At 41.6% G+C, this 12,865-nt stretch overlaps 1 protein-coding gene across 1 annotated transcript in view; it reads left to right on the top strand.

Annotated features, from left to right (window-relative positions):
- Positions 1–12,273, top strand: part of GCH1 (GTP cyclohydrolase 1) — a 51,399-nt gene extending 39,126 nt beyond the window's left edge. Inside the window, exons 4-6 of the mRNA XM_022570519.2 lie at positions 9,949–9,980; positions 11,041–11,125; positions 11,903–12,273. Coding sequence (XP_022426227.1) covers positions 9,949–9,980; positions 11,041–11,125; positions 11,903–12,029 — 244 coding nt within the window. The 3' untranslated portion in view covers positions 12,030–12,273. The remainder of the gene's footprint in view (positions 1–9,948; positions 9,981–11,040; positions 11,126–11,902) is intronic.
- Positions 12,274–12,865: the final 592 nt, after the last annotated feature.

Below are 12,865 nucleotides of genomic sequence, written 5' to 3'. Positions count from 1 at the left end.
TTACTCATTTCTTCTAGGGATTAAGGAGAAAGTAGGTAGAAGAGAGAAGTTTAACTTCCCTAGTTTCTGACTAGTTTCCCTAGTTTCATTCCTACTTGGCAATCTCACTACCAGACAGGACTACTTGGTAGCATGAAAGGATGTTCTTACATCATAAATATAATTGCTTCACTGCAGTCAGGCTCTTAATACAAACGCAAACATGTTGGTGCCTTTCAGTGATCTGTACCCAATGGCAGTGCCAAGCAGTGGCTGAAAAATAGTATTGGTGGTGATGGGGGTAATCAACCTTATTATAATTTCTATTAGCAACCTCCTCTCCAATAACTTACTCCCAATAAATACAAGTGTCTTTATTATAATTGGTTATTCTTACTGTTTTATAATACATAGTCTAAGATCTGCAGGCTTGCTGTGCAAACACAGCTGTAGGCTCACTCCCCTGGTTCCCCCTCTTCCAGCAAGATGGCTAATCCTCCACCTTATATAGAAATCCTGGCACTGCTCCTGCCTGTATCAGACTGCCCACGTGTGAAAGGTGTAGCATAGACAGTCTTCATATTATAAAAAGCTTGGCAGACCACACTCGGCCATGGTCTTAATGTAAGCAGTCTTCTCTAGAAGACCACACTGTGTAGGCCGTGGGTAACACTTTAGAGAAATGGATTCGAGAGTAGTCTAGTGAGATCTTGGAAAAAGTGGTGACTTGGGGGTAGAAGGGAATAGCCTTTGGTTATTTCCTTTCCTAGTGAAAGGAAAAGCTCTCCAATAATTAAGCTTTTATGAACAATACAAAGGAGTTAATTATTAGCATGGGGATTTGTCCTTACACTAATAGGATTAAAATGTAAGAAAAAAAAATGGAGCAGTAAACCAAAGAACTGAACTCAGATATTTTGTAAAAATTTTGAATAAAGGGTCTATTAAATGAAACAGGAGACTAAGATATTATCCAACTGCTTATTCCTTATAAGAAGTTGGAATATTTAGGGAATGAAGAGGAATAAATAAGGCTAAATGTCTTAGCAAAACTTCACTGCTGATTTTAATCTTGTATGTGAAGTTTGTTATATGCTTGCCTTTAAACGAATGACCTTTCAGTGCCAGGGAAGTCAAATATCAAACAGTAAAGCTTTAAGTAACAAGAAAATGCCAAAAGTGAGTTGATCTGGTTTAACTCTAGTAGAATTCTAGAGTAAATTTAGTTTGAATAGAAATTCCTTCTGTTGCTGAAAATCCATTGAACATGTATTCATTTTCTTGAATTAGAAAATTGAGTGAACACAATTAAATCTTGAACATAGAATTGTAGTGCCTCAGGTAGCCGTGGTTCAACTGTTGGGCACCTACTGTGAAAGGACAATGTGCCAGTTATCATGGCTGCTAGAGAGAAGTAGGACAGAGCCACTGCCCTCAAGGAGAGTGGACAGTACTTGGCAGCAGGTGCCACAGACGTGCCTGGTTAGGAGGTCTGAGTTCAGAGAAGCCAAGATGGCTGTGGCCAGGCAGGACTGAGGAGACCCAGAGGTAGAGGGCTGAACAGAATTCTGAACAGAAGAGAAATTCCTGTAGGTATAGTTAATGCATAAACAAAGGCAAATCAGAGGGTAGGAGCAAGGCATCTCCCAGTGGATGGGGAGCAGGTTGATTGATACAAGAGATTTAGGCAGAGGTGACTGGGAGATAGTGAACAAGGGTAGATTAGATCACAATGGGAACATTAGATTACAAAGGGAACATTTTCTTGTTTCTCTATGCTATAAAAGTAACATACCAGTTAAACTTAAATACAAGTGAGTGAGTAGAGGGAAAACTTTTCTTTCCTATTTCCATTCCCCACTAGAGATCTTTCACTATCCTTCTGGAAGATTTCAGTGCAAACACAAACATGTAGCCTTAAAACTACTAGCTAAACAAGGTGAAAGGGGATCATATCCTATATTCTATACTACTTTTTTTAAAAAACTTAAAGTACCTTGAAATTCCTTGGACGTCTTTTAGTCTAAAAAAGTTCCTTTTAATGGCTACATAGTATTTCTTTAATATAACTCATTTAACCAGTCCTTGATATAAGTATAGCCTACAGTTTGAGACTACTGTCAAAAATGGGAAAAAGAAGAACTTTGGTGAACACGTCCTTATCTGTTTCCTTACTCTGAGTCTGTAAGATTGGAGTCGGATTTGCTGGGTTAAGGGTAGCTAACTTTTTGATATTACCAAATTGCTCTCCAGAAAAGATCATACTGAACTATACTCTAATAATAGATTAAAGGTGTGTGTTTCTCTACCCTTTTGCCAACACTGGCAAACATTGAAGAGTGTGAAACCCAAACAGGTAAGTAAAAAATGGTACCTGTTGTTTTAATTTGCATTTAATCGGGTGAGGCTGATTTTTTTCAGGAACTTCCTGCTCTTAGTCTTTGCTAATTTTTCCATTGGGTTGTCTTTTTATTACTGATCTGTATGAGCTTTCTGAATATTAAAGCTGCAAATAATTTGTCCAGGCTTGTCATTTGTCTGTTTTCTAGTAGTATTTTTCATGAAGTTTAAAACCTATGTAACCATAAACTCATGTATTTTGGGGTTATTTTTATGGCTTTATTTTTATATTTAGATCTTTGCTTCATCTGGAAATGTATTTTGGGGCAAGGAGTAAGGGGGAATCCATCCATGGCTGTTGTATGCTCACTGAACCCCTGTAACACCTCCACTTCCCTCACATCATCACCACGCTGCCTTCTTGCTATCCTCGCTGCCACTCTCTGGGCCTTCATGTTCCTCCTGGGTCATGTGTTAAACTCCTAACTCCTGTCCTCTCATCTCTTAGGATCCCTAAATCTGCTCTCATATGCTGCTAGGATGTTCTTTCGCAAGTGTGGATTTGACAAAAGCTATGGAGCTGCGAAGGGGCAGCATTAATAAAGTTCAGGCTTCTTACCTTAGCTGACAAGTCCCACTGTGATCTGGCTGTATTCTTGCTCTTCTTTCACTTTTTGCTCTAGCCACACTTGAGAATTTGCAGCCCAGTGTCAAGTCTAGCTTGTCAAGTTATGTGAAGGCATCAGAAACACTTCGAAGGTTTGCAAGGGTTAAATTATACCATCCATGGGTTCTTCCTGCAAAAGTATCACCAGATTACTTTCCCAGTTGCCAGAGGAGGAAGAGGAGAGAAAGCATAATAATGCAAGAGAAAACAGAGGATCGAGCACAGATGTTATAAGACCAGTAAGTAGGCTATTTAAATAAGCTGTCCACTGGGTTAAATCTAGTATCCAACCATGTCCCCCTTTTAAAATAGTAAAATGTTAATAAAAATCAAGGCAAAATTTATCAAAGGGGATAAAGTGAGTTCTCTTATTTTGAGAAGGTTGTATAATAAAAGTGGTCATGAATCTTCATCAAATGGGTTCAAAACAAAACATGAACTGGCTAAAATGCATAGAGAAACTGACAAACCTGAAAGGAGTAGGGACACTAATTACCTCTCAGTCTATGAAGTGGACAAAAAAGATATACACAGCAGAGTAATAGAATTTTGGCCAAAAGGTAAGCTTAAACTTAAAAAAATTGAAAAGGCTGTTGTGTAACAAGAAAACTAGAAATTCAAGATTAAAAACCCAACTATTTAGAGGTCAAAAATTTTTTAAATTCCTTAGACATGATAAAAAATCATGATGCTAACACTATATAAATTATATACAGTCTTTACTGCAAAGCCATTCTTTGGAACTAACACCAACCCTCCCCAAACTCTTCCAAAAGATTTAAGAGGAACCCTTCCAAACTCTGTTCAAGACATTATCCTGATACCAAACCAGACAAGGCCACTACAAGAAGAAAATTACAAGCCAATACCCCTGATTAATATAGATGCAAAAATCCACAATATATTAGCAAACTGAAATCAGTAATTCATTAAGAGGATCACACACTATGATCGAGTGGGATTTATTCCAGGGGTGCAAGGATGGTTCAACATTTGCAAACCAATCAATGTGATACACCATACGAACAAAATGAATGATAAAATCATCTCTCATTAGATGTAGAAAAGCATTTGACAAAATTCAATATCCATTCATGATAAAAACTCAGAAAGACAACCTACCTCATTGCCTGTGTAATAAAGGCTATATATGACAAGCCCACAGCTAACATCTTACTCAGTGGTGACGAGCTTAAAGTGTGAAAATCTATAAGTTGCTTATAAGTCTGAGAGAATAATTCTATTTAGAAATGAGGGGTTATGTAACTAAGAATATGGTTTAAAAACTTTAAAAAACAGGTTAAGGAAAAAGATGGACAGGAATGAAGCAAGCATTAGAAAACCTGGATCAGCTAGTAACCATTAGAAAAAGTAAAATTAATGTTGGGAGAGCAGTGGAGGGGAAGGGGCTGGACCCAGTCAATTTACTAGGCATTCTTTCAAACTTCTAAGTAACCACTAGTTTTCATGTTGTGTAAGTAATTCAAGAGCCTGGAAAAACCTGAAAAGCTATACAATTAATTAGATGAAGCTGTCTGTCCCTGATAACAAAGCCTGATAAAGCTGTTAATTATAGACTACCCTCAATTATGAGTAGTCATAAAAATCCTAAATATCAAAAAACCTACTTCAGTAGGCTACAAGTACTGTCTTCATCGTCCAAGGAGCTTTACTTCAAGAATACAAAAATAGGTTACATTAAAATTTGAGAACTACTGATTCCAAGAGTATGGTAAACTAGATTGTAATGATATCTTGGTGTAGCATACTAAGATATAATGTGTATTAACATTTCACACATTGGCGGAAATATGAAGCAGTTATTGTAAGAATCCACAGGAATTACCCAGCACTGGGGCCAAAATCAGGGTTTTGTCCTCCCTATTTTCCCCTAAATATTCTGGGGAGAGCAGGAAGAACCACCCCTAGGCACATAGTCACTTAGGTGTGGGTCAGAATTCAGATTACCTGTGTGGTCCTCAAAAAACCCAAGGCAATTATTTAAGATGTCACTAAGGAGGTAGCCTTCTAGCACCTAGCAGAAACAAGTGCATGTTTGGATACTTTTATCCAGGCTTCAAAGAATTCCGACAAATGTTCCTAAGAGCATGTATTCACTGAAAGTAAAGGAAAGTCACCATGAACCAGATTCAGCTTAAAACAATTGGTCAAATAGGGCAGATACCAGAGTTATCAGATACAGAATATACAAGTGTGCTAGAAAAATAAGAGTACTGAGGGGGCTTCCCTGGTGGCGCAGTGGTTGAGAATCTGCCTGCTAATGCAGGGGACACGGGTTCGAGCCCTGGTCTGGGAGGATCCCACATGTCACGGAGCAGCTAGGCCTGTGAGCCACAACTACTGAGCCTGCGCATCTGGAGCCTGTGCTCCGCAACAAGAGAGGCCGCGATAGTGAGAGGCCTGCGCACCGTGATGAAGAGTGGCCCCCACTTGCCACAACTAGAGATAGCCCTGGCACAGAAACGAAGACCCAACACAGCAAAAATCAATAAGTTAATAAACTCCTAAAAAAATTTTTTAAAAAAAGAGTACTGAAAGTTTGACAAAGGGGCAAGAAACTTTCAGGATTAACTAGACAGATTGGAAAAGGAACCAAATATAACTTGTAGGAAAAAGAGATGTGGTAATGGAATCCGAAGTCCAGTACACTCACATCAAACAGATTTGGCACAGCTGAAAATGAGTTAACCCAAAGAAAGGTCTGAAGAAACTACATGGAATACAACACAGACAGGTGGGAAGTATGAATGAGGGTGTAAGACATGGAAGAATAAGAAGGTATAATATGCCGTTCATTGAAATTCCTGGGGGTTAGAGGCAATGGGGTAGGTGTAGTATTAGAGAAGTTAACAGCTGAGACGCTTCTAGAGCATATGCAGCCTATCAGTCTTCAGATTCAGGAAGCCTAATGGATGCCAAATAGGAAAAATGAAATTAAACCCTCATCTAGACACAACATAGGCAAGAGTGCACATACTCAAATACCATAAAAGCAGCCACACAGAAAAGTGTTACCTACAAGGTAACAGCAACTAGACTGACCGTTGATTTGCCTATGGCAGTATTGAAAGGCAGATAAATGTCGGTGTCAAACTAGAATTCTTTTCCCAATAATTACCTCTCAGCAAGTTGACAGATGAGGGCAAAATAAAGTGTTTTTTTTTTTTTAATTCGGTGAAGCTGTATGTTGGGCTGCACCTTACAGGCCTGCAAGCCCTGTAGTTGCCCAGCCTCAAAACTGAAGAAAGAACCTAGAAACATCAACAGCTTAGTGGACAGAGGGTTCCTAGTCCGAAGAAAGGTCCTGGAGCGACACCTCACTGTGCTCGGCAACAACCTTCTCTACTCGGGGTAGAAGGCTACCACTTACAGGGGAAATTGATGTCAGCTTGGCTCATGAGTTACCAGGGAAACTAGCGGCTAGGGCAGGGGGCAAGCACAAAGGCGGTAACTGATGAAGCCCTATAACTAGGAGGATTGGATAGTCATGTGAGTGAAGCAGGGACTGATCAAGCAAGAGGACAGCCATCTTGAATGGCCTGACCATACCCTCTACCCTTACATACCCTGCATGACCCTTACAATCTTGGTCCACCCCTCTTACGCAGTGTCCCTGGGGTCAGGTATGTCGAGGGGCACTTGCAACCAGATACCACAAATGCAGTACAGACAGCAGCAGCTAAAGAGTAGCAAGAGAAAGCAAGGCGCTTAGCAGGTCCATTTACCATGGAAGTCCAGAGGAGGAGGACAACGGCATCTCACCATAGACCCAGCAATCAGACTCATTTTGCGGCGAGCCCACTGTTGCCACCCAGCCCTGGAACAGATTCCCTCCCCTCAGGCAAGGGATGAAATATATAAGATGTTTAACAGGCACAATACAGGGGAGGTCATGACCATTAAGCAAAACATAAGCAGTAATAGCATCCTGGGATAACGCGGGTTTTGTCCTGGCCTGCAGGACCACATCACAGTGTCCACCCTCAGTCCCCACAGCCATGCCTAGTATTGGAGGGGTGCTGTAACAACCGACCACAGGGTTAATATAACGCCGCCTTTCTCCAGTAGGGGCCCAGATTGATTACCTCAGCAGTCTTCGGTGGGGCTGGGTAGGAGACAGGTGAAATCGCTAAGTCCCTTTCTAATCCTATTCCCCAATGGGGCGGCAAACCCAAACCACTTGGGACTTACTGTCAGTTCCAGGGTCATTTTATAATGTGTTCGCCTTGGGGTTAGATCCTATGATAAGGGCAAAAGCAAGTTATTGTCCTTCTGTGGTCAACAGCTGAACTCAGATGGTGTTGACTAGTTACCTCTGGGTGAAAATGACGTAGACACTGGGACCGCTGATCCTGGGATGTTCAGTTATAGTTTGTAGGGCTTGAGTTAGCCTCCTGGCCCATGCATTGAGAGAGCTGGTTTCCCATCTCAGTTGTTAAGTAGTCCATTCAGCCTTTCAATTAGCCGGCAGCAGTGAGATTGTAGGGCAGGTGAAAATGCCAGTGTGTCATTTCTATCAGCCCATTCCTGAACTTCGTAGCTGGCAAAGTGGATTCCTTGGTCACTGTCGATGTCCACGAGGGTCCTGTATGTCACAAGCAGCTGTTCTAGACCCCAAATCACGGTTTTGTGCATTGCTCGATGACTCGGGTAGGCCTTTTGTAGCGTCTTCCACCTACTGTAATGCACTGTAGACTGCGTATGGCTGTTGTTCCATGACACTATATGGTTGCTCCGCCCCCTTCCACAGCTGGGACCAGAAGCCCATGGGTACTCGTATTAGTTTGCCGTTGCCACAGACCCCAACCAAATCCTCCCAGGTAACTGGCCACGTCCAACTCACAAGCCTGCCCCTGAGTTAGTATCCCTAAAGCCTGTGTCTGTAATTGTTTAGGGATGGTGAGTTGGGGTATGCTTATATATTCTAGATATTCCAGGTCCTTGAGTTTTGTCTGTGTTCACCAGCCAGCCCAGTGCAGTCAGATGAGCTATGAGTGTGGGGCTGGTACTTTTTTTTTTTTTTTTTTTTTGTGGTATGCGGGCCTCTCACTGTTGCGGCCTCTCCCGTTGCGGAGCACAGGCTCCGGACGCGCAGGCTCAGCGGCCATGGCTCACGGGCCCAGCCGCTCTGCGGCATGTGGGATCTTCCCAGACTGGGACACGAACCCGTGTCCTCTGCATCGGCAGGCGGACTCTCAACCACTGCGCCACCACGGAAGCCCGGGGCTGCTACTTTTAAATTGGAAAGAGACTCTGAGGATAACAGGCTATCATCAGCGTAATGGAAGAAGAAGGCATCTCTCATGGCAGTCAGCTGCCACAGGGCCCCACGTGGCTAGTGGACAGCCACCTCGCGATTCCCGCCCCCCCCCACCTTTCCGTTCCTCACCCGTATTTCCCGACATCTCTGCATTCACGGGAGTTTCCTCGGCCTCCTGGCTGGCTCAGCAATTATTGGGCTGCGCCTCGAAGGCCTGCAAGCCTTATGATCGATAGCCCAGCCTCAAGACTGGAGAACGAGCCCCGAAACAGTGACAGAGACATCAGCGGTTTAGTGGAGAAAAGGATCTTACTAGTCCAAAGCCAGGTCCTGGAGCAACACCTCACCGTGCGCGGCAACAACCGTCACTACCCGGGGGAGAAGGAGGCTACCATTTATAGGGGGAATTGACATCAGGTTGGTTCATCAGTTACGAGGGAAACCAGCGGCTGGGGCAGGGGGCAAGCATGGAGGCAGTTACTGATTAAGCCCTATAATGAAGAGGATTGGATAGTCATGTGAGTGAAGCAGGGACTCATCAAGCAGGGGATGTAGAGAGAGCAAGACAGCAGCCATCTTGAATGGCCTTCATACACTATGTGATTATCTTTAATGCTTAGAAGACAGAAATCCGACACCTATTCTTTACTTGAAAAAGAAAAACAAACTAGGAATAAGAAATGATAAACTCTGAGCATAGGGGCCCTGTTCACCACATAATCATATACACAGTAGGCACTCAATAACGAATGACCCTCGTCTGGCACAGTCGCCAGCAACAGGCAGGCACCCGGGCTGGCAGTGAAATGTTAGAGGCATTCCTGTTAGGGTAGGCAGCCCACCTGTGACTGACTTCATTGGCTGTTGGAGGTATAAAGAAGCAAGTCATCAGTTCTGTCTGAGTGGCACAGTGGGGGAAAGGGCCATAACATACCTCATAGGTAAGCTGATCCTTAAATTGAGTCCAAATTCATGACTAAAATGCTAAATTTTAAAGAAAAGACCCTTCACGTGAATTGCAATCCTCAAATGTGTAATTCTGTAGCCATTTTACAGCCAGAGTAAAAGATGTTGAAAGGGGAAATTCATCACTTGACAGATTGTGTTATGAGCTAAGATCAGGGGCTTTTATTTGGAGGGGGTGGTTAATCCTACTGAGTGCTTATGTAGACCTATATTATAAAGAGATGTCTGAAGAGGTCTGTTTAGCTCTCATCTGATTATCCTAATAGGTTTAGTTGGTACATAGTTGATATTTGTCTGCTATTAATTGACAAATAGTCTTTATTTTTAACTTGAGCTTTAAGCTCTTATTAAACATGTGAGATGTGACCTAATTAGAACATGTGAGATGTGACCTAAAATTGATGACATGGGAGCTTGAAAATTACTCACCTCTAATTGTTGTTTTTCCTAAGTGAATGTTACACTTAATTCTCTCTGTCTTTGGGGACTTACGGAAGTACCACTGTGTCATGGTTGGTGGTCTCCTTTAGACCCTCCCTCTTCTCATTTCCTTGTAGTTTTTGTATCTTTCTATCCTCCTCCTATAAGCATTTATCTCCTGCCCAGACCCTACAATTACTTCAATAAAGCAATTATTCTTTAGACTTATGGGGAAGCCTTGCCAATTTCACTTCAAACAATTTATAATTAACTAAAACAATTCTTTCTTTTCTAGGATTGTAGAAATCTATAGTAGAAGATTACAAGGTAAACTTTGAAACTACTTTATTTACAGAAAAACATTTTTTATTAAGGAAAAAGTATTTTTTGTTCTTATTACAAGTGTAATACATATGGCTTATAAAAATCAAGGGAATTCCCTGGCGGTCCAGTGGTTAGGACTCGGTGCATTCGCTGCGGTGGCCAGGGTTCAATACCTGTTCAGGGAACTAAGATTCCCCCAAGCCGTGTGGTGTGACCAAAAAAAAAAAAAAAGAAAACTTTATAGGAATATAAAACAGAAAGTCTGCCGTGTTTCAAGTCTCCAGAACAAATCATTGTATTTGCACATTCCTTCACATTTTATTGCATATACCAACATTTAAAAAATCAATCTACTTTTATTATAGTATTTGAAAATTGGTGTCACCTTCTTTTCCCCCTACTTTTTCACTTACCAAATCTTAAACATTTTTTCACATACATGTAACCATCTCATGCATTTTGTTGGCTGTTCAGCATTCCATTGTACAGCTACGCTGTGGCTTGATTTAACCAGTTCCTGTTCTGGTATTTGGGGATTTTGTCGGTTTTCAAATAGAGGCAGTGCTGAACACTTAATGTTTTCAAAGATGTTGTTTATTCAGCACAGGAACTACGTTATTTAGGTTAAATCGTTGATTTTCAACATTGCTCTAAGTACAATTCAATAATTGGACTGTAGGTCCTTTGTTAACCCTGCTTCAAGCTATTTATTCATTTACTTTACTCTGCCTCCACGGGGGTGCTTGTTATCAATATCTGGTCAGTCTTTCTGCACACCTAAAGAGACAGTCGTCATTCTGATCTGTTCCCTCCAGTGGTGCTGGTGGGCACTGGGGGTTCCTTAGTTCCCCTTGGCACCTGTACTGCAGGTGAGGGGACTGAACAGGGGCATCCTGTGGCCCAGACAGCAGAGCAAGCAAACTGGTAAAAGGTGGTGTGTCTTGGCTCTTAAACCTCACCAAAGTCTTGCTTTTTAAGATTTCAAGTATTCTAGAGACAACAAAAGCTTCCAGGTCTCTGTTCGTGTCAGACTCTTAAACTGAGCTCCTTGTCACATCCACAGTTCAAGAGCGCCTTACGAAACAAATTGCTGTAGCAATCACAGAGGCCTTGCGACCTGCTGGAGTGGGGGTAGTGGTTGAAGCGACGTAAGTCCATGTTTGCTTTTAATAATGTCCCAGTGGTGTTTTGGGCTGGAGGTGTAGAGAGTCATAGACTTAGGTGTAGTGAATTTGCACAACAGTGCAAATCAGTCTTCTCTTGATTTCTTCTTTAGCTCTTTGTTGCTAAGAGCAGAGTTTTCCCAATATTTTGCGACACATTTGAAAAATAGAGTTGTACTTAAGAATAGGTACAAAGGGCAACTGAAGACACTTCTTTAAGTTAGAATGAATTATGAGAATTGCGAACATCTTGTGGGCAGTTTTCACCCATCCTTTTGTCATGGCGTGAACTGTGCACTGTGGGTGCCATCCAGCTTCACCCACTGTGGTCACTGTTCTCTGGATTCTGCCTGGTGAGACCACCGTGCCTCAGTATTTCTCGGAACACCTAAGCTAGCTTAGTGCTGTCTCGGTCCTGAAGATGGATCAGGTGAGAATCCTGAATTTCTTTTTATCTAGAAGTTGTGTATCTCTGTAGACACTTTGTATTAGTTTCACCCAGGAAGAAAATCCTATTTTTCCCCCTCCGACTGGATGCCTTAAGGACTCAACCACTGATAAGAATAAGAGCTGTAAGGCTTAGGAACTTAAAAAAAAAAAAAAAGGTTTTAGACCAAATTTGTCTAAGAAGCGACATTTTGATATACTTGGTAACTGTGAACTCAGTTGAATCAGATTTAATCTTTCGGGCTGCTTTTATTTTAAAAACCAAACCAGCAACTGTCTACTCCTTGAAGCCACATTTGTTGCCTTGTTTTGTAGACACATGTGTATGGTAATGCGAGGGGTACAGAAAATGAACAGCAGAACCGTGACCAGCACGATGCTGGGGGTGTTCCGCGAGGACCCGAAGACCCGGGAAGAGTTTCTGACTCTCATTAAGAGCTGAGCCTCAGCACGTGCCACATGGTTTACAGCTTGTGCAGCTAGTAGCATCATTTGGTCTTAATTGTTTGTACATTCCATTTCCAGTTGTTGCTTATCCCTTGTCACGAATTGTATTTAATAATTATTTAAAGCAAGTCAAATAAAGATAATTAACAAAGGGGTAATTAATCTACTTTCTTCTTGCCACCTTTTAGTGGCAACATTCAAGCCAACTGCCAATAGTGTAAGTTACTTGCATAAAACCACTGCCTTTCAGGTAACCTGAGGGTGCTGGGAAGGGAGAAGAATTCATGTGTTTTGTTCAGAGTATGGTAATTTGATTCAGAAGCACGGGTGTGTTGGGAATGGGAGAAAACTATGACCAATATATTTATTTTATCCTCCCCAAACAAAAATGGCGTAGTGCTTAAAATAATTTATGTACACTGTGCGGCATTGCTCTGCAAATTCAAAGTCCAACAGCTCCATTTTAATCATGTTTATTTAACTGCCAGTGATACTTTATTTTTTATATATTTATTTTTTAACTATCCAGTTGTAACATATGTCACCAAGGGAAGGTGGTGGAATATCTATGTTTTTTAATTTCACTGTGAGTTAAAAAAGCAATTTCTACCTTCTATTCTTTTTAAAATTCAAGTACAGGGAATTAGTTCCTGGAGTTGTTTACGAGTGTATTCTCATGTCAATATACAGGGATTTAGACATTTAACTCTCTGTGCCTTGATGAGAATATCACACCATTTAGAGTGTAGATACCTTTGCCTTTTTTTTAAAAGCCATTATTTTATAAGACTTAGTACTGACCTTGCAAATAACTAGCTCTCACAGTTCTAC

The sequence above is a fragment of the Delphinapterus leucas genome, chromosome 2 (genome assembly GCF_059928025.1).
Source record: "Delphinapterus leucas isolate spDelLeu-1000000601 "Yukka" chromosome 2, BTC_Dleu_Yukka2, whole genome shotgun sequence".
Lineage (NCBI taxonomy): Eukaryota > Metazoa > Chordata > Mammalia > Artiodactyla > Monodontidae > Delphinapterus > Delphinapterus leucas.
This window is presented reverse-complemented; position numbering and strand designations above follow the sequence as displayed.